Here is a 22,208-nt window from a genome sequence, read left to right as displayed (position 1 = left end):
TGGGTGGGTCCAGGTGGAAGTCATTTTTAACTGGGTAAGCCATTAAGTCATCTATGAATAAATAGATCAGGTACATGCCTTTCAGAATTAATCATATTCTGATGTCATACAAACATAAAAATCAGGCAAAAAATCGTGTCAGTTGGCTTTAGGCTTCTAGAACTACGGTGGTATGAGAAGTAAACCATCAGTGCTCTAATTTGGTTATCAGGCTCACTAGTGACCCAGATTAGATACCAGTTGGTCACATTTGCATGGCATAAGTGGTGATTGTGTGTTTATCTTCAAGGTCCCAGACCTCATTGCAGAGCTTGCCTGCAACTAGAGAGGCTCCCCTCATGGAGGAGCCTCTAAAGGCTCTTTTGGGGGTAACGGAAGAGAGCCTCCTGATATCCCTGGTTGAGGGTCACTCCAACCCCACCTCCTCCAGCTCCTCCGATTTAGCTGTGCTATCGTGGGAGAGGTAGTACACCAGCTTAACTCTGGCCTCTAATTGTTCATTACAACAGTTTACCTAATGTAATAGGTACGGTTTCTCCACAGAAAGTTGAAAAGCATCTGGTCTATCTCTTTGCTTATTTAACTGTCAAGATATAAAGATGGAGTGCCATATGTTAGTCTAGAGATACCTTCAGCCTTGGTTATTAGGACTCTACCTTTTAAAATTAAGTCCCTCTGTAGCCATTGATATAGCTTCTTCTGGGGTTTTTAATAAGAGGGTTACAATTTAGTAAGCCTCTAGACTCCTGATCCTTTTAATGGTTATGCCTAAATATGTAAGTTCTTCTTTTACTGGAATACCATAATATGTATGGATATAAGACAATATACACAATATTTGACAGCCATGAGTTCACATGTATTAATGTTAAGATATAGACCAGATGCTTTGGAAAAGGATTGTATCACATTGATTGATATGGGAATTTGTATTTCAGAAAAAGTGTAGTATTGTCAGCCACCTGGCTTATAATAATTTCTTTACCAGCTATGGAAATATCTACAGGACTATTATTTAAAGAATTTGCAAGAAGTTGGGTGATTAATAAAAACAGGTACGGTGAGATAGGACAACCTTGCCTAATTCCTCTCTTTAACTATGAAGTTATCCTCGGTTATTAGGTCTGAGTACTCAAGTATGTCTAATACTAGTCTGACATTGTTAGAAATATGTCTGTTCGTCATGAAGACTGTGCTTCATCAATGATTGCATCCAGGACTTCTTTAATTATTTTTGCAAGTACTAAGGCTAATATCTTATAGTCATTATTAAGAAGACAAATTGGACGACAGTTATCAATGAGCAGCACTTATTTTTTAAGCTTACGTATCAGTGTTATTAGCCCCTGACTAATTGTAGGAGGGACAACATTGTTTTTAATACTCTCTAAAAAGACTTCAAATAGGAAGGGAGCTACTTGTTCAGAAAATAATTTGTAACATTCTGATGTAATTCCATCAACACCTGGCGTCTTATTGTTCTTTAGATGTTTGATAGACTCTATAATCTCTTCAACTTTTATGGGTTCATCACACTGTTTAGATTCTATATCACTGATAGAGTGAACATTATTCAGTTAGTTAAAAAACCTAACTGTGGATTCCTGACTGTACGTAGAGCTATACAATTTTCTGTAAAAATTGCTACAGTATTTAGCGATTAATTTTTGGTCATCTGTAATAACGCCATCAATGTTTAACTTATGGATAGTGTTATTTTTAGAGTGAAATTTCTCAAGTCTAAAGAAATAGGATGAATTCTGTTCTCTCTCCTCAAACCATTTTTTCCTAGATCTAATAAAGGCTCCTTCTGCTTTTAATCTATATATATTATCCAGTTTATTTTGTAACTCAATTAGTTCCATCTTCTCCTCCCCCGAGAGGCCGGCTGGGGACCTCTGAGAAAGCGAAGTTATCTTAATGATCACCTTTTCCTCCTCAGCTCTTCTGGTCTAAGCAAGATTACTACCATATTTTCTAAGGTATTTAGACACCTCCAATTTAAAGAGCTCTCAGTTCTTGCAATAAGATTTTTCTTCACAAGCCCTTTCCCAAAAGTGTGAGAGCAGATCTTTAACCTCAAATTTAACTATATCATTTTTTAATAATGAGCTATTTAGCTTCCAGTAGGATGCTCTACCATGGTTAGTATCAGGGGTAAATATTTTGATATCAATGTAAATGGCCCTATGGTCTGTGAGGGGAGTAGTACAAATATTTGTAGTAACACACTCACTACCAATACATTTGAATATAAGACAAAAATCTATTCTGGATTGTCTGGAACCTGTTTTGTTACTCCAAGTGAATGATCTGTCGGCCGGAAACCTCTCTCTCTCCATATATTGGTAAGATCAAACTTTTCCATAAAAAGTATTAAACCCTAATTCTGATTGGTTGGCCTACCTGGGGGCCATCTATCAGTTGAATTATCTATAGTAATGTTAAAGTCCCCTCCTATCAATAATAATGAATAGGGAAATTTAGATAACCAATGAATGTTGTTTCAATATGTTTCTCTATAGATTCAAGCAACTCATCATTCTCATGTTTGGTGTTGTACCCGTAGAAGTTTACAGTAATGAGCGTAATGTCATTGTAACTGATCACAAGACAAATAAAGTGACCAAAGGGGTCACATTCCGAGTGTAGAATATTACCACCAAAGGTATTTTTCATTGAAGTGACACCAACGGAGCGTTCAGATCCATGGGAAAGCCAAATATCGTTGCCCCACTGCGACCTCCAGAAGTTGGCATCAGCCGAAATTGAGTGAGACTTGAAAAAAGAAAAAATCTGTTCTAAATTATTTAGCAAATAAAAACAAGGCCTTGCGCTTCACTTTGTTTCGTAACCCCCAAGCATTAAGAGAAACTATAGACAAAGACAAAACAACAATGATTATATAAAAGTATAAACTGTAACAGGATGAGTCAAAGACATAGGAGCAGTGAACATAAACGATAAGGAACCGAGATCTGCACCATTTAAGTCAATTTAAAGTAAAAATAGCTTATTTCATAAACTTTGAGCTAGACATTATCAGGCTATCCGAGACTAAAAACCCTCTTTAGTGTAATCAGGAACTATTCTGAGAAATAAAATACAAAATAATAATTTAAATAAAAGGGTACCTACTATTTTAAGTGCATATGAAAACTCATCATTAAAAAAATTGAATAAAAAATGTTTTACATATACATGTTCATAAGACCTTTTTCACTTGGAAATAAGTATTAACAACTAAATAGAACAATACCCATGTAAAATCAGAGCAGACCTGTATGCCCTTTAAAACAGTATCTTAGTTACTGTATACATAAAACATAAATACAGCTTTCAATCTTCTTCGTAAGTTTGTAAACAAAATAGGTCTTCATACAAGAACAAATTAATAAATTGAAGTATCTGAGTATTCCGAAAAATAGTCACCTGATGCTTGTTAGGTAAACAATATAAGGAAAATGAGAATAGCATGGCTGAAACCAACAATCGGTTCCTTCTGGTGAGATTTTGGGGAGAAATACTTTCCATCTCCTCACTCGCGCCCATGGATATCCTATCTCCATCCTGCTGCTTTGCGTCGGAGGTAAAAATCGGGATTGACAGCCGTTGCACCAATAAGGGAAGCCTGCTGAGGCTACTTGGATCCCATTCAGTGGATTTAAAGGGGGCGGGACCATCTGACTCATCAGATGAGGAACTGAGCTGAGCCTGGTGTAAACTAGCTGGTTTGCAAGAGAAGCGCTGACATGTGTGGTAAGTAACGTTAGCTAGATATAATAAATTAAATAGGTGTACATTTGCAACGGTTTACACATGCAATTTGTGAGATTAACACAGAACTGGTTTTGGGGAGATGTCAATGTTTTCAGTCAGACAGCTGAGCTTCCATCTAAAGAAAGAGAGCTTAGTTTGTTTGCCAGACAAAACAAATGACTAACATCAAATTATTGAGTTCATATATTTTAAGTGAACTTGTAAATTGGCTAGATCAGATATTTTATAGCTAACAATGTTATCAGACAAATTGTCATGAGGGCGACTAAGCGTTTTGATGTGTATAAACCGTGTGCTACACACCCATTTCCAATAAGTACCTAGCTAACTTAGCGTAGCTAGCTAACGTTAACTAGCCAGCTAGCCATTGCTAGCTACTTGATTGACAGTTTATCGCTCCATAATTCCTCTCATTGATGTTACCGTATGTCACGTTATACTCTATACTTGGATTCATTAGCGACCATTGGCTAACTACCCTTCTTTTCATCAGGTTACATACTAGCTTGCTACAGGACTGACAGAACGCACGCACTGCGCAAAGTTTCATTCCTTGCTAGAATATAGACCACTACTGGTAATGATGATAGACAGTGATTATTCCACATCGATTCGAATGATGTAGGGGGATTTAAAATGATGGGAAGCTGTGTTTACTTTTCTAACCTGTCAGTGTCGGAATATTAGAATAGTGATGGATTAGTTCTCCCCTCATCACTCATCTGCTGACTCTACAACAAGTTCCTGAAGCGCCCAGCTCTGTTTTGAAAAGCCAGCCAGAACCAGTATAAATAGTGTGGATGATTCACTTTTTAAGGGTGGTGGGAACTATGAACTCCATTAGTAGAAGAGACAATCAGACACTGTCGTCTCCATCAGAAAAATTCCCCAAATAGATGCTCCTGATACTGAACTGCTGCAGGCTAATTCCTAAGGAAATAATTCTGGTATTTTTCCTAGTCTGTTTAACCCTCGTTCTGAACAAAGCTGAGCCTTGTTTGCCCCCACCTTGCCTTGCCCCCCCCCCCCCCCCCCCCCCCACACACCTTCCTCGATCCCCCCCACCTTCCTCGACCCCCCCCCCCACCTTCCTCGACCCCCCCCCCCCCACCTTCCTCGATCCACCCCCACCTTCCTCGATCCCCCACACCTTCCTCGATCCCCCCACCTTCCCCGATCCCCCCCCACCTTCCTCGATCCCCCCCCCACCTTCCTCGATCCCCCCCACCTTCCTCGATCCCCCCCCACCTTCCTCGATCCCCCCCACCTTCCTCGATCCCCCCCACCTTCCTCGATCCCCCCCCCCACCTTCCTCGATCCCCCCCCCACCTTCCTCGATCCCCCCCCCACCTTCCTCGATCCCCCCCCCACCTTCCTCGATCCCCCCCCCACCTTCCTCGATTCCCCCCCCCACCTTCCTCGATCCCTCCCCCCCACCTTCCTCGATCCCTCCCCCCCACCTTCCTCGATCCCTCCCCCCCCACCTTCCTCGATCCCTCCCCCCCCACCTTCCTCGATCCCTCCCCCCCCACCTTCCTCGATCCCCCCCCCCCCACCTTCCTCGATCCCTCCCCCCCCACCTTCCTCGATCCCTCCCCCCCCACCTTCCTCGATCCCTCCCCCCCCACCTTCCTCGATCCCTCCCCCCCACCTTTCTTATGTGGGTGATTGATGGTTGTCATGAAGAAAATGGGGCAGGGCAAAGGAAATTGGGCACGAATAGGCTTATCAAATTGTATTGGTCACATGCGCGGAATACAACAGGTGTTGGTAGACCTTACAGTGAAATTCTTACTTACAAGCCCTTAACCAACAATGCAGTTAAGAAAAAATAAGTGTGAAGAAAGTATTTACTAAATAAGCTGACATTTTTAAAATGGCTAAATAAAATTTGAAAGAACAACAAAATAACAGTAGCGATGCTATATACAGGGGGTACCGGTACAGAGTCAATGTGCAGGGGCACAGGTTAGTTGAGGTAATATGTACATTTAGGTAGAGTTAAAGTGACTATGCATAGATAATAAACCGAGAGTAGTAGCAGCAGCGTAAAACTGGGGGGGGGGGGTAAATGCAAGAGTCCGGGTATCCATTTGTTTAGCTGTTCAGGAGTCTTATGGCTTTGGGTAGAAGCCTTTTGGACCTAGACTTGGCACTCCGGTACAGCTTGCTGTGTGGTAGCAGAGAGAACAGTCTATGACTAGAGTGGCTGGAGTCTTTAGCAGTTTTTAGGGCCTTCCTCTGACACCGCCTGGTATATAGATCCTGGATGGCAGGAAGCTTGGCCCCAGTGAGGTACTGGGCTGTCCGCACTACCCTCTAGAGCCTTGCGGTTGGAGGCCGAGCAGTTGCCTTACCAGGTGGTGATGGTATGTAGGCCAACCTCTGTTCAGCCAGGCATGTCTGTAATAAATGGCACTGTTTTCATTTGGTATCAGTCTTCTCAGATGAGTTCTGAATTGCACAAAAGCATAGCCTAGAGCACCTGATCCTTCTGTCAGCATATTGCCCCAACACTAGAACACCCTGTTCCACTGTGTCTCCCACTGTCCATTTCTCAAGGTGACTTCCCTGTTTCATGTAAAAACTGCAGATAACACCCAGGGCAGGCTGTGCCCTCAGGAACAGATGGGTGTGTGAACTACTCTGTAGTTACACACAGAACCATTGTTTCCAATTCCTATATGATGATAAATGGCACCAGAGCATTTTTAAATGTTTTACTTGTGTTAACGTTTGAACATTTTCACGTGTAGAAATCCTTGGGGAAGCTGTTGCTGTGAATTGTAGTGAGCCAATAATTGAACTGCTTGCAGATTACATCAGCTAGGCTAGCTAGCCAATGGAACCTTCAGCGTTTCTGACACAACCGGCATATATGAACAGAAAGCATGCATGCTTTATTTGGTCTCTATTGACCTAATCACAGACCACCAAAAGAAAACGGAAATACCCACTATTAGGATTTGTTCACTTAATCCCTTAAAAGAGTTGTAGTGAAATTCCTTTGTTGCAAATCATTGTTTGACTTCCTAGTTGAAATCTGTCTTCCTGTTCCTTCCTTCTGTCAGGAATCTTTGCCTATCTGAACTACCATGTGCCACGGACTCGCCGGGAGATCCTGGAGATCCTCCTCAAAGGCCTGCTTCGTCTGGAGTACCGTGGCTATGACTCTGCCGGTGAGATGAGACGGCTTGTCTCAACACACTGTCTGCGTCGGTCTGTCTGCATGTTAATTAGCTGCCTTTCCCTCTCACTGTAGGCAGGCGTCAGTTATTCTGCTTATCTACAAAAGTCATGTTTTTGTTCTCTCTCCTAACATTAAGAACAATGACTGTCCATTGGCCTCACTGTATGCCCTTGTCTTGAGCAGGCCTGTCAATCTAATCACGCTTACATTGATGCTCTGTCTGTTATCAAACTGTAGCATGTGTAAGATAACCGCTACAAAATCACACAACAGAGGCATATTTGTGTACTCTGTAGCAATAAGACTATTTTTACCAGGTGTTGGAATTGATGGAGGGAACGGCAAGGAATGGGAAGTCAATGCCCGGTCTATTCAGCTGATCAAGCAGTCCGGAAAAGTGAAGGCTCTTGACGATGAGCTCACAAGTAAGACTTATACCCGTTGTCAGCAGTAAGGATGTTTACTGAGTAGATAAGTGGATTGTACAGAAATAAATATAATGTCTACAATACCAATGACTCAAACCTACTTTGTTGGGCACATATCAGTTGATTTTGAGGCTTGCCTTTCAACAGTGTTTGTGTTGGTCCCACAGAGCAGCAGGACATGGACATGGACGTGGAGTTTGATGTCCACCTTGGCATCGCCCACACTCGCTGGGCTACCCATGGTGCCCCCAGCCCTGTCAACAGCCACCCACAAAGGTCTGACAAGAGCAACGGTTAGTACCATAGACATTTCTTAAACTTGTAGGACTATTAGGGCCTCTTTCCTGTATAGGCATCTCATTCTGCTAGATGTAGTGGTCTCACGTTGACTGACTATATAGAGAGTAATGAGGAACGTTTATTAGTAAAGTGTATATGTGTATTATTTTTTTTTAGAGTTCATTGTCATTCATAATGGAATTATCACAAACTACAAAGACCTGCAGAAATTCCTGGTGAGCAAAGCAACATTTCAACATTTTTCCCAAGGCAGTCGGTTTCTTTCATTAGCCAAGGCTATCAGCGAGATTTCCATGACTGACTCTCTCCCATTCCATAGGAGAGCAAGGGTTATGAGTTTGAGTCTGAGACGGACACAGAGACCATTGCCAAGCTGGTAAAGTACATGTATGACAACCGTGAGAGTGAAGACCTCAGCTTTGCTACTCTGGTGGAGAGAGTGACCCAGCAGCTGGTAGGAGCCTGTTCATCTACAGAGCAGACTGTCATGAAACAAGGCCCTCTGACCTGTCTTGTGATTAACATGGTTTTATCTGGTCTCCTAGGAAGGAGCGTTTGTCCTGGTCTTCAAGAGTGTCCATTACCCAGGAGAGGCTGTAGGCACCCGGTACACTACTACTGCATTTCTACATACTCCTTGAGTTGTAAAGGAATAATATCCATTAAACATGCATATTTTAATTTGATGTAATCATTGTACTTGTTTATATGTAAATAGGAGGGGAGGTCCTCTGCTTATTGGGGTGAAAAGTGACCACAAGCTGTCCACAGATCACATTCCTATCCTGTACCGATCATGTAAGTTATTAGTTAACTGCTCTCTATCAGTGAGTCAGAATGGAATATGAGCAGCCGGGAGCTGTTTTATGTCTAGTACACTACTGTATCTCCACAGCTGGTAAGGACAAGAAGGGCTGCCCCACCCTGCCCAGGATGGAGCAGGACACCTGCCACACGCTCTTCGCTGAGGAAAAGAAGTCTGTGGAGTACTACTTTGCCTCTGATGCCAGGTCAGACTCCTCACCTTGTTGTTCTCTATATTACTCATATCCCACTCATGCAACGTTAGATAAACTGTACTTTTAGAATCAGTCTAGACAATTGTTTGGTGAATGTTTTCTCCTAGGAAAGTGGGAATTAACAACATCATTAACTTGGATTCACTGTTGCCCCGTTGTCCTGGCAGCGCGGTGATTGAGCACACCAACCGTGTGATCTTCCTGGAGGATGATGACGTGGCAGCAGTGACGGCCGGACGGCTCACCATCCACCGCATCAAGCGTACAGCCGGAGACCACCCTGCCCGCGCCATCCAGACCCTGCAGATGGAGCTGCAGCAGATCATGAAGGGTAAGGGCTGGGGGTACAGCACTGTCATGGGTCAACCCTCTGTAAAGATGTTGATGGTGCTACTAGGACTTTGAGAACCCAAGAATGGCTGGAATTGCTGATTATCTTTTGTCAATACAGTCAGAATAATTTCACTATACAAGGGTCATGTTTACTGGGGGCGGCATAATGCAACAGGAATTATTCATTTAAAAAAACAAATGAGTAAATAATACTTTTTCTTGTTAAACGTGACTCTGTAAACGGATAATGTTAGCTAGCTGGAGTGGGCATGTTAGCTGGTCCTGCTGTTGGACGCACTTGTTGCCGTATCACCATGTAGGCTACATTTTCTACTGTAATTGGTCAATAACGATGGCAGTGCTTGAAAAATGGAGCATAATCCTATTTTCTTCACCTTGGCTGAGTGGCAGCCACAGGCACACCTTTAATATCAATTGCGCGCACACACCACGTGTACACAGTCAGGTGTTTATGGGGTTGCCTGGCTGACATCAAAGGTACTTTAGGGGCTCAGACACCCTGGCCCCAGCATGGAGATCACATCAATCACCAATGTAGAGTACAGTACCTGGGTCATTAGCAGGACTTTATATTGAGCTTGCTGCTCCACATGTCTCCAGCAGAGGGTGTTAATACACTACCAGTCAGTTTTAGGAGACTAGCCTTTGTGGTCCTATCATTAAAGCCTCTGCCTCCATCGCTCTCTCCTCAGCCTCGATTCCAGGAGCTCTGCTGAAATAAACTTAATTCATATGACCTAAATTTCTGTCTCCGCAGAGGTGGGCTGCATAACCCTCTCGTATTTCATTGTCACAAAGGGCCGTGTGAGGAAACAACAATCTCCCTGTAGGCTCTTGCTTATTTTATTTAGTCAAGACATGCCTGATAAATGTCTGTATTAAAGAGCAAGATCATTCCTGTCATTTACCTCCTGTGTTATTTACCTCCCAACAGCAATAAAAGACTGAATTAGAGCACTAAACAACATGTTTTCCAGACTGGCTTCCTTTTAGTAGTAATTATGCGTCAACAGTAACCTTTACAAAATGCCTAACACTTTATAAAAATGCAAAGTCAACAGGCTTTAAGTGATGTTGTTGAGGACTCGGATCTAATGTTTTTTGGAAAATTTTTCAGGGAACTACAGCTCCTTTATGCAGAAGGAGATCTTTGAACAGCCAGAGTCTGTGGTCAACACCATGAGAGGAAGGGTCAACTTCAATGACAACACAGGTGAGATGACCTTTCCTGTGTAATAGTCAAGTCACAAAACACTCCAATTTGTTGCACACTATGCCCCTCTCACGTCTGTCATTATACCCATCAAGGTGGTATCCTCATGATCAATATCTATCTGAATACATACCAAGAAAAGGGACATGATTACTGTATTTTGATTGTTTGTATCCTTAGTAACCCTGGGTGGACTGAAGGATCACATTAAAGAGATCCAAAGGTGTCGACGGCTCATCCTCATCGCCTGTGGCACCAGCTACCATGCTGGGGTGGCGGTGAGTAACTGATGACCTTTTCTATAAGGCAGGAATGATATCACCAGCATAAAATGGAGTCAACTGGAGCCTAAGGCTCCAAGATAGGGAAAAACAAGGACACCAGTAAGTTCTTACTCTGGTTTGTACATGGAAACATGTTTTTCAGTGTGGATGTCATGTGTGATCCAGTGCGGATCTTTCCCCACAGACTCGCCAGGTCCTGGAGGAGTTGACAGAGCTGCCTGTTATGGTGGAGCTGGCCAGCGACTTCCTGGATAGAAACACACCAGTGTTCCGTGACGACGTCTGCTTCTTCATCAGCCAATCAGGTGGGAGGATCGCTATCTCCTCAAGGACCTGAACATTGCTTCTTTGTCTGTACTCATTTCCCCACACAATACAGCTTCAGCAATGTCTCGTACAAGTACATGCTCAGCCCAATGACAATGCACACAAAGCAATTGCTTTCGCTCTTCATGTATTGATGCTGAACGTAAAGACCTGATGATATCAGTTATTGCGGCCTATAAAATCAGATATTGTATTCAGTATATACACATAGTCCAACCTGTTCCAGTATCTATCCTGAGTGCTGATTTGCATTGCTACCTTTTGTGTGCAGGCGAGACAGCAGACAGCCTGATGGCCCTGCGCTACTGTAAGGAGAGAGGAGCCCTGACGGTGGGCGTCACCAACACAGTGGGCAGCTCCATCTCTAGAGAGACAGACTGTGGGGTGCACATCAACGCTGGGCCAGAGATAGGAGTGGCCAGCACCAAGGTGAGGGGACCGGCTCGCTGCTGCTCTGTATAGCACTTCTCCTGACTGATTCTTTTCCCATACTGACTCGCGTAGTGTATTGTCCTGTAGACACTCAGCTGTTGGAACAGGAGACCTTCCAGTCACCATACTCTGCTTTCTCAACTTCTTTTACTTCTGTGGTGGGTGGAAAAAATTCCCTTCAGGATAGCCTATTAGGGCGGGAGAATTCCTCCTATCCCTCTCAAGAGTGTTTCAGTAGGATTGTTGGAGATGAATGGAATGGTCTCCTTCCTAATTAGGCGGAGCGGCGTTACGAAGTCCAGAGGCAGTTTCGCTTTGGCTTGGTCTATATAATCACCCGTGTATACTTATTATTGCAAGGACATGAGGTTCACGCCAATATGCTTTGCTGGTGGTATCTGTATAGTTAAGGCAAACCCTGAAGCACTTGGGTGCTAATTTCAATACATAGAACATGTGGTTAACCCCTCTCTCCCTTGAAATTAGAGAACTTCATCTGAAATTAGTGTCTGGATCCCTTTGTAAGAGGTTATTTAAACTGCTATATTCCACTGCTCTACACAGAACCCATAGTGCCTGATATTCTCATCTTTATTCTTGTAAAAAGTAAGGATGCATGGTTTCCCTCTACTATGAGCACTGATCCTACAGATTTCCAGAGTGGGGTTGCAGATGACTGGAGTGAGTTCCACTCAGCAGCTGAGGAGGGGGGGGGGGGGGGGGTAGTAGAAAAAGAGTCCGGTCCCTCCCTGCTCTGGCTCTCGGGCTTGGCTCAGGGACCCTCCGGCAGCTCCAAGGCCCCGGCACAGCGCAGAAAGCCTGGCGAGCACGCCTCAAAGACGCTGTCCTTTACTGCTTGTCTGGCCCACGCACAGCACATCAGAGGACATTATGTATTTCACCCTCTGCTCAATACACGGTCCTGCTGACTCCGTTTTGTATCGTTTCATAATAGTATTCAGATTAACCTTCCGGGGGACATTAAACTGGATGACTCTGGTGATGTCTATCTTGTTTTCAGAATTGCGGTTCTCCACATCTATGCCTGCTAAACAAGGTCAGGGAGAATGAAGGGGATTGCTGGAGTTGAGACGGCACCACGTCTTGAATACGCTTCTCCCCCTTAGCCAAACAATAGATATTGAGGGAGGGAATGTAAGCAAATGAGAGCCATCTGTGGTCTTTGTCTGAATTGAACCTGGCGCATGCTTGTACCGTTATATAAAAATTATAAATAATTAACTGCTCATCATGCCGTATTGCCTGAGGAGGTTGTGTGGCACATTTGAGGCCTCTCAGGGACATGGTTTCGTTAGTGTGTTTTCACAGGCTAGCGTGCGTCTCTGTCCTCTTGACATTCTGGATGGAGTGATGGGTTTTAACCGGATTAAATGCACTGCCACAAATCTGAGTGGATGGTTAGGACTGTCAGTTGTGAGGGACTGTGGTTCCAGTGCTGTCAAGGAAAATAGCTGTGTGACGGTTTTACAACCATGCCTTTGGCTTTAGATCAATCAAATGTATTTATACAGCCCTTCTTACGTCAGCTGATGTCACAAAATGCTGTACAGAAACTAGAGGTTGACTGATTATGATTTTTCAACGCCGATACCGATTATTGGAGGACCAGAAAAAGCCGATACCGATTATTGGAGGACCAGAAAAAGCCGATACCGATTATTGGAGGACCAGAAAAAGCCGATACAGATTTTTGTAATTTTTTTTATTTGTAATAATAACAATTACAACAATACTGAATGAACACTTATTTTAACTTAATATAATACATCAATAAAATCAATTGAACCTCAAATATTTAAAGAAACATGTTCAATTTGGTTTAAAAAATGGGGGGGGGGGGGGGAAGAGAGAGTGTTGGAGAAGAAAGTAAAAGTGCAATATGTGCCATGTAAGAAAGCTGACGTTTAAGTTCCTTGCACAGAACATGAGAACATATTGTAGTTATTATAGGAATTATAGGACTATTTCTCTCTCTACCATTTTGTATTTCATATACCTTTGACTATTGGATGTTCTTATAGGCACTTTAGTATTGACAGTGTAACAGTATAGCATCCGTCCCTCTCCTCGCCCCTACCTGGGCTCGAACCAGGGACACATCAACAACAGCCACCCTCGAAGTATCGTTACCCATCGCGCCACAAAAGCTGTGGCCCTTGCAGAGCAAAGGGGAACAACTACTTCAAGGTCTCAGAGCGAGTGACGTCCCGATTGAAACGCTGTTAGCGCGCACCCCGCTAACTAGCTAGACATTTCACATCGGTTACACCAACCTAATCTCGGGAGTTGATAGGCTTGAAGTCATAAACAGCTCAATGCTTGAAGCACAGCGAAGAGCTGCTGGCAAACACACGAAAGTGCTGTTTGAATTCATTCTTACGAGCCTGCTGCTGCCTACCACCGCTCTTTCAGACTGCTCTATCAAATATCAAATCATAGACTTAATTATAACGTAACACACAGAAATACGAGCCTTAGGTCATTAATATGGTCAAATCTGGAAACTATCATTTCGAAAACGAAACATTTATTCTTTCAGTGAAATATGGAACCGTTCCGTATTTTATCTAACCGGTGGCATCCATATGTCTTAAATATTCCTGTTACATTGCACAACTTTCAATGTTCTGTCATAATTACGTAAAGGTCTGGCAAATTAGTTCGCAACGAGCCAGGCGGCCCAAACTGTTGCATATACCCTGACTCTGCGTGCAATGAACGCAAGAGAAGTGACACAATTTTCCTAGTTTAATATTGCCTACTAACCTGGATTTCTTTTAACTAAATGTGTAGGTTTAAAAAATATATACTTCTGTGTATTGATTTTAAGGAATTGATGTTTATGGTTAGGTACATTTGTGCAACGATTGTGCTTTTTTCACAAATGCGCTTTTGTTAAATAATCCCCTGTTTGGCGAAGTTGGCTTTCTTTGCTAGGAAGAAAGTCTTCACACAGTTCTCAACGAGCCAGGTGGCCCAAACTGCTGCATATACCCTGACTCTGTTGCACAGAACGCAAGAGAAGTGACACAATTTTCCTAGTTAAAAGAAATTCATGTTAGCAGGCAATATTAACTAAATATGCAGGTTTAAAAATATCTACTTATGTATTGATTTTAAAGAAAGGCATTGATGTTTATGGTTAGGTACACATTGGTGCAACGACAGTGCTTTTTTCGCGAATGCGCTTGTTAAATCACCCCTTTGGCGAAGTAGGCTAAGATTCAATGATAAATTAACAGGCACCGCATCGATTATATGCAACGCAGGACAAGCTAGATAAACTAGTAATATCATCAACCATGTGTAGTTAACTAGTGATTTATGTTAAGATTGATAGTTTTTTTATAAGATACGTTTAATGCTAGCTAGCACCTTACCTTGGCTTCTTGCTGCACTTGCATAACAGGTAGTCAGCCTGCCACGCAGTCTCCTCGTGGAGTGCAATGTAATCGGCCATGATCAGTGTCCAAAAATGCAGATTACCGATTGTCATTCCTGATTAATCGGTCGACCTCTAACAGAAACCCAGCCTTAAACCCCAAAAGGCAAGCAATGCAGGTGTAGAAGCTATTACGACCGCGTCCAATAGGTCCGTCAAATGGCTTGGGCTCTTGAAGAACGTTGATTTTTAGAAATCCTAAACTGGTACGGAGAGTCTTCTAACATATGTGTGAGTGGTGGTGCTACTTTTCAGAAGCATGAAAAACAAGCGCATCATGGTTCTACTTCTACTGTAGTTGGGGCTGACTGTTTCTTTGCTGTTTTGTTAGTAATAATAATTTGGTGAGGGCTTATACTTGTGCAATTCAAATGTATTTTCTTTGCAGATCCCAACTCCCCCTTAGACACCCTCGGGCGTGGGATTACGGCCAAGGTCTGCCGTTTTATAAACGGTGGCCCTGGAGCAATTAGGGTTAAGTGCCTTGCTCAAGGGCGCATAGACAGATGTTTCACATTGTTGGCTCTGGGACTCAAACTAGCGACCTTTCGGTGACTGTCCCAAAACTCTAACTGCTAGGCTACCTCCTGCCCTAGTGTCTTATTGTCAGGGGATGTGTTCCATCTGTAGTGTTGCCAGATTGTGTCCTCATAAGACTGTGCTAGCTCTCCCCTCTCCTGTCCTGCAATAGAGGCCCGATCTGTGTCCAGCCCATCCTGCAGCCCAGCTGCTCCGCTTCTCATCTGTTGCACATTATTACTGTGGAGCTGGCAACCAGAGCAGCCGGACAAGCCTCTTCTCCAATAACTGTACTGCAAAGTAACCTTGGGATCAGGCAACCCAGGCCCTTTGCTAAACGAAGGGTTCTGCTGTCTCTGGCCCAGGATGGAGAGAGGGAAGACTATGATTCCTTTTGTTTAGAACCAGAAGAGAGAAGAGCATCTAGGAGACACCTGGGACCTCTGTGTTCTGTACTGTCTGCTTCTTGCTGGAGCATTAATAAGCATGCATTATGTCTGTCTGTGTCTGTTTTGCAGGCCTATACCAGTCAATTTGTGGCTCTGATCATGTTTGCGCTGTTGATGTGCGATGACAGGATTTCCATGCAGCCACGGCGACGTGAGATCATCCAGGGCCTGAGAGTTCTGCCAGGTAGACCAGACCCTACACACATCTACCAAGACATTGCACTGTGCTGTTAATGACCATAAACCTTTGTATGTGATGCTCAAAGGGATGTGTAGATTATTCGACACACTGACCTACTGTAGTATAGACCACAGTAAGTAATGGTCACAGTCAGCGCAGCCAGAGCGAGGGATGGGAAAGCAGAGGCCTGTAGTGGGTCTCCTCGGTCTGTCCTATTGCTCCAACTGGACTGTTTTTGTTTGAACAATATGCATTGTCAGAGAGCTAATGCAATGACTGTGCTGTGGTGGTATCCTTAGAGAGGGAACGAGCGTGTACAGTGGGGAGGCTTCAGCAGCTGGGTCTGTCCTGACTGTTTGTCCTGACATACTCCTCTGGACCCAAAGCCTTACGTTCTCCCTCCTCTCCTCTCCCTGACCCAACCCCCCCCCCCCCCCTTGACCCCAGTCTCCAGGACCTGTTAACATTGGTCTGCTGATCTGTAATAGGATGGGTGTTACTGTATTGTCTTTCATCCAGGAGTTTGGTTTGATGAAATTGATTTTCTGACATGTTCTTCTCCCAAATGTACCGACCAATTGAAGAGGAATATTTTGTAGGGGTTTCTCATTTCATAACCTTGGACTAAGATTACTCATTGTTTTCCTCTTTGTACCTGTCTCGCTATGTGTTTACCTGCTGCTCCTCCTTCCCCCCTCTGTGTCAGATCTGATAAAGGAGGTGCTTAGTCTGGATGATGAGATCCAGAGGCTGGCAGCAGAGCTGTACCAGCAGAAGAGTGTTCTCATCATGGGCCGAGGCTACCACTATGCCACCTGCCTGGAGGGAGCACTGGTCAGCATGCCCACCTCGATCTCCGCCTCCTGAAACTTAACGTTGTCTCTTCAGAACTGTATTCTACAGGAATCTCCACTCCTAAATGAGATTATGATCCGTGTGTTAAGATACTTCAGGAGAAGATTGGCCCAGAGTCGTTTCACTTTCCAATAGCCCACAATAATTGTTCTGCCTCAGCTTCACGCTAGACCTAATGGAGTCTAGCCTGCTGGAATTGTGTTTTTAATCACAGCAACTAATTAGACTGATTTAGAAATGTCTCTCTGCATAATTGCAACCACACTCCACACTATTTAGGGATTCTTCAAGTTCTGTTGACTGCCAATCCTCCAGTATCTGAGGCACACAGTGTTGGGTCAGGGTGCTGTGCTCCTGGATCTGATCTAGTTTTCCCTGGCCAGTCTACTGTTCCCTTTAGAATTTAAGAAGATAAGATATACATACTCAACTTATGTTGTGTTGGCATGGTGTTTTTCTGAGGTTGTGTGTCCCTCAATGTGTATGGGAATGTGGTTTCCTATCTGAATGAGGTGTTGGGTGTGTCGCTCTCTCCAGAAAATCAAGGAGATCACATACATGCACTCAGAGGGCATCCTGGCCGGGGAGCTGAAGCACGGGCCTCTGGCCCTAGTCGACAAACTCATGCCCGTCATCATGATCATCATGAGAGACCACACCTACACCAAGTGTCAGAATGCACTGCAGCAGGTGGTGGCCCGTGCGGTAAGAACTGACGCACGATATCTCAACACCATTTAGCTTTCCACCCCATCAACTGTTGAAAGGTTGGAACCACAGTAAACCATTGCCAATGACGTTATCTGGTTGTTAAACTCACTTTTAATAAACATTTTGTTTTCTGGTAGTGATATGTCCGCTAGCTGTTGTAGTGACCACCTACCTCCCAGGTTAAAAAGAAATATAACAACTCCAAGACATGGATATTAAGTGCTTCATGCACACATACTTTACACATTAGATTTGTTTTCACAATGCAGTAATATCATCAAATGGTCCTCACATTCACCACAAAGTGCAAGGGAGGAGTTATTTTCTATATGACATCACCACTCTCACTAATCTACCACAGATGTGGACCTAAGCTTTGGGTTTGAGACATGAGTCAACAAAGCTATTATTCAAGGAAGGACCAAAGTTTCACATTTCAACACAACTCCAGGTTAAAGGTTATGACAATGTTGTGCTGGAAGCATAATGCCTTTTGTTTGGTTTACAGGGCCGACCCATCGTGATCTGTGACAAAGATGACTACGAGACTGCCAAGAGCTCGAGCCGCACCATCAAAGTGCCGCACTGTGTGGACTGTCTGCAGGGCATCCTGAGTGTCATCCCCCTGCAGTTGCTCTCCTTCCACCTGGCTGTGCTCAGGGGCTTTGACGTGAGTACTGCACTGTCACTGAGTTGGGTTCTTACTGTAGGCATTCATAATGGGGAGCTAATTTCTTAGGGTTGGTTCTTGGTAAATGTAGAAATGTCTGCCTCTTCTCTTCCAATACAGGTGGATTGCCCAAGGAACCTGGCCAAGTCTGTGACTGTAGAGTGAAACGCGTCCTTTTGAAGATCCAAAAACCCATTTCAGAAACTTTCCTGTTTTGTGTGTCATTGCTCTTTTTAATGCAATTGTTACTCTGGTACACTAAACATGTACTGTATCTGTCTCTTTTCTCAAAACATACATCTGAAGACATTGTTACATCATAGATATTTTTTGGGGGGGGGTCATTGGTGGGAAGGGTTGGCAGTAAATGTTGGCATTTGGGTGCTACCATGGGTTACTGGACTGTAGGCAGTTAATGATCCAACTGAAGAAAAGACTGAGCTGTATCCATTTTGGATGATACACAACAGTGCTCATAACTTAAATGTTGGATACTTGCTGCTGGTTTTACATTTAATTCAGCTGTTGTCAAGAGTCTGCACATGAAAATCTTACTGAAGTTACTGGTTATTTTGGTGTTTCATTGGTGCAATAATTTGGTCTGATCTGTTTTCTTTGGCAGCTCGAAACATCTGTCGTTTGAAATGTTTCTGTTACGCTTGTGTGTGTTGAGTAAATTATTAAAGGGGCAGTGCAGTTAAGTCACATATCCTTCTTTTTTTAAATGTTTTTTAACACAGGTAGAAATGACACATTGTGAAAATGAAAACACCCTTTTTGGGAAATAATGCCTGGAATTTCAGCTTGTAGGTGAGCTGGAACCTTTTACCCACATCATGATCTGATTGATAATAGAGCAATTACTGTTTAAGGGGTGGGCTCTAGACCAGCCAATCAGATATATAAATGCCCACTCGATCAGACTTAGCATTTCAAGGGCCAATGGAGGCTCAGGGACGTAAATGATAAATGTGATTTTCATTAAGTACATTGTCTAATAAATCAGTGATTGATTTAAAGCATGGGTGCTTTAAATGTTTGAGCTATAGGCCTGACTACATCTGAAGTGCTTCCTAGAAGGTGTCATAAGTCATGCTTTAGTCTACTGACCTGTTCCAGAGACTATTGAGAACTCTCCATTGTTATACTCAAAAATACCATGACAAATCAATAGAATTTGTCTCCTATGCAAGTTTTGAAGGTGTTAAGGGCAATATGAAACTTGCTACAGACTTGCTTGTGTTCAATACTGTGCACCTATTTGTTTTGAATCATTGGTTAGGTTACAAAAGCAACTTGACAATAATTCACTCATTGTGTTTTGACAGACAGGAGGGTTAAACTCTTGCTTAAACCAAGTTGGTCGTCTGAATAATTGACTGTCCTGGCATAATCATGCGTCCAGCAACATTTATTACTCTGTAGGCATATGTTACTAGCATTGTGACTTGATGACAGTTTAGCAATATTCAACTCTTCTGTTCTTGTTGGCCCATTTTTTTTTTTGTTGCTTTGTTACCCGGGCTCAGTTTGGGTCTCTGTTTTACAATAACTCAACTCTTTTTACAAGAGAAATGGAGTTGCTGATGAGCGTAATCTGCACCAAGGTTTTGTCGACCCATGCCCTGCCACCATACCAATTTGATTGCAATATTGGGACCATGGTTTTCTTTAAAATTTAATGTTTTTGTATACAGCAACTTATGTTCAAGAGGTCTCTGTACTGTGGGTTATGCTATCAACAAAACACCATGCTATGTTCATTTTGCTTTGAGTAAACAAAGGTGTGGTGTTAGAGATGCTGTTGATAGGGGTTTGTAAGTGCTCTGCCTACAAGACACCTACAGAGCAATGCAGTACGCCTGTTTGACTATGTAGCTGTTTTATAACCTAACATGTCAGCTGTGGGCTCTCCCAAATGTGTCGTTATAAGCCAAGGAGTAAAGTGGTATGCTGGTTTGAATGCAAAAGGGTCACTGACAAAACGAGACAGGTTCTTTGCTTATTTGTATTTCACCTAAAGATCTTGCAATCAGGCCTTAATTACCTGAAAAGGGGGTTTCCCCAAGTAAAGAGTTACCTGTCTTTGCAACTGTGTTATCATTGTATTACATTTACTGAGCCCTTTGTATCTGCCTACGTTGAAAGATCCTAGCAAAGACCAAGTTTTACACTGGAGGTGCTTTAGTAACTCTGAAAAATGCAGGCCTTTGACAGGCTCAGACTCAAAGTATGGACAAGGCCACTGCACTAACACTCAGCCCCTGGAACATCTGTTGGAAACTTGTGGGGCACTATTTATGACGGTTACAATAGTGTCTAGTACTCTACTTTCACTGTCTTTTTAAAATGGGTTTTGACAGTGTACAGTAGGATTAAGTACTCAATAATGCTTATGGATCAATGTCCCTATCTCATCCATAAAATTGCCATTATGACAGATACTGTAACTTGCCAAGATTTCCAAATATGTAGTTGGACAATGATTTAACTAAGAGTTAAGGAAACATTTTAATAGTTATTGCCAGTTGAAAATACAATAAACACTTGAAGGGAAGTTGAAGCAATTGTCCTAGGATGCACAGTTCCTTAAGGATGTTATAAGAAAAGCATTACTCAAGTTACTTTACTGGAGAAAAAGTCATTAAAACGATATTCATTCAAGACAAAGTGGTCAGGTAAAGATGCAAAGAGCCAACTGGGACAGAAACAGGAGTGTTTTCTTTAGGAGGAACTGCTGAGAGAAGAGCACTTCCTTGAAGCAATGAATCAAGTCCCAACTGAAGGCAAGTGCCTCTTCAAAGTATCCAGTGAGAGTCCTGATGGTGAAGAACATTGGTCTCACGTACCCCCGTAGAACCAACATGGCGGAGACACCTGGTGCAATGCATCTGTTGAAAGCCAAGATGGCGGAGCAAACTGACAGGGAGCACTGACAAAGAGTTGAACAAGCCTGCAGAATTGATTGGGTGGTCTTGAGGTCTTTCTCAGGTTGGCCAGTTTTGGAACCAATAGCCTTGGAGGTATAACAGCGATCGTTGACACTTGAACACACATTTATGTCCTGATGAGAAATGACAACTGACAGCATCAACCTAAAGGCTGTGTTGAACTTCAGTATGGCTGAAAGAAAACATGCACAACAGTTGGTAAAAACAAGAGCAGCCTCCAGAATTGTTTCATTGCAATGGCTTAGTGCTAAAATGGCCTCAAGTGCAGGAGTTGTGCAATCACTAAAGGCAACCATAGCCTTATACACGCAGCCAAAAAGTCTAAATCCTCTAAGCACAGTGAACATTGTTGAAAATATGTTTTAGTCCTTTAAGATCTTTCACTGTCAAAAAGACAACAGCAGGCGTTGTAAACGTCCTTTGTTGTTACGCACCATTTCAGTGTCATACCATCATTTTTTGCTTAAGCGTTCAATTCTCTGGGTTTCAGTCCTCATTATAAACTCACAAGGGCAAGGCTTCTAATATAGGGACAAACAGTGCAATTACCTCTGATCTTGAATAACTATCAACAGCTGCTGCAGCTGCCACACCTAGCCAAGGGTGCATCTCAACAGTTTAAAGTGGCTTCCTCTCCTTGCCTCATTTCATCCATCTGCACTAATTTCTTCTGCTCATTATGAAGACTATTCCATAGTCCATTGACAGCTTTTGTTGTGTGTTTACTGTTGATGCCTACTCCTATCAGTTTACTGACTGGGTGTGTTCAACTAAGGAGTTTAACGGAGCATTTTGTCTTACAGCAGTAATCGGTTGACTTTTATCACAATTGAAGAATACTTGACTGTCATTTAGATCCCAGAAAGAATAACCAGATGCTTTCTACTGGATTTACTGGGTCATAATGTTCTTGAGTTATTATTTGCCTTCTGTTGAATCCAGTGTGAGTGGCCACCAGATACAGCATTAACCGTGCTTTATAGGTGGATGAGGGCTGGCCTCCTTAGGACGACACAGTGAATTTGAACACTATGTCATAATGGCTTGGAAGAAATAGAGTGGAAAGTGTGCAACTTCTGCCA

General features: G+C 43.1%; 1 protein-coding gene and 1 long non-coding RNA gene across 3 annotated transcripts; one reads left to right on the top strand and one right to left on the bottom strand.

Moving 5' to 3' along the window:
- Nucleotides 1-3,669: 3,669 nt before the first annotated feature.
- Nucleotides 3,670-20,738, top strand: LOC109879480 (glutamine--fructose-6-phosphate aminotransferase [isomerizing] 1-like). 2 transcript variants are annotated; one of them, XM_020471648.2, is made up of 19 exons: nt 3,670-3,759; nt 6,852-6,959; nt 7,288-7,395; nt 7,566-7,691; nt 7,855-7,913; nt 8,018-8,152; nt 8,244-8,305; nt 8,417-8,496; nt 8,594-8,708; nt 8,885-9,048; nt 10,189-10,284; nt 10,465-10,562; nt 10,753-10,873; nt 11,167-11,324; nt 15,828-15,942; nt 16,646-16,773; nt 17,332-17,499; nt 18,014-18,175; nt 18,296-19,194. In XM_020471648.2, exons 1-19 carry the CDS (start codon nt 3,753-3,755, stop codon nt 18,338-18,340), a joined length of 2,055 nt encoding a protein of 684 aa, XP_020327237.1. In that variant the 5' UTR covers nt 3,670-3,752; the 3' UTR covers nt 18,341-19,194. The 2 variants fall into 2 exon arrangements, with proteins under 2 accessions (XP_020327237.1, XP_031675794.1); XM_031819934.1 differs by having other exon boundaries at nt 3,694-3,759; nt 8,825-9,048; nt 18,296-20,738.
- Nucleotides 18,681-21,650, bottom strand: LOC116371021 (uncharacterized). The gene is made up of 2 exons (XR_004208838.1): nt 21,561-21,650; nt 18,681-21,298 (listed from the first exon to the last, which is right to left on the bottom strand). It is a non-coding gene; the product is annotated as an uncharacterized LOC116371021 (long non-coding RNA).
- Between the last annotated feature and the right edge of the window lie 558 nt (nt 21,651-22,208).

This window comes from Oncorhynchus kisutch, linkage group LG3 (genome assembly GCF_002021735.2).
Source record: "Oncorhynchus kisutch isolate 150728-3 linkage group LG3, Okis_V2, whole genome shotgun sequence".
Lineage (NCBI taxonomy): Eukaryota > Metazoa > Chordata > Actinopteri > Salmoniformes > Salmonidae > Oncorhynchus > Oncorhynchus kisutch.
Note: the sequence above shows the minus strand (reverse complement) of the source record. Positions and strands in the feature narration are given on the sequence as shown.

What these genes read in the sequence shown, in the direction of transcription:
- LOC109879480 (XM_031819934.1), top strand. An exon ending in AGAGAGTGACCCAGCAGCTG is followed by an intron (nt 8,153 to 8,243) that starts GTAGGAGCCTGT and finishes CTGGTCTCCTAG; the next exon opens with GAAGGAGCGTTTGTCCTGGT. An exon ending in TACTTTGCCTCTGATGCCAG is followed by an intron (nt 8,709 to 8,824) that starts GTCAGACTCCTC and finishes GTTTTCTCCTAG; the next exon opens with GAAAGTGGGAATTAACAACA.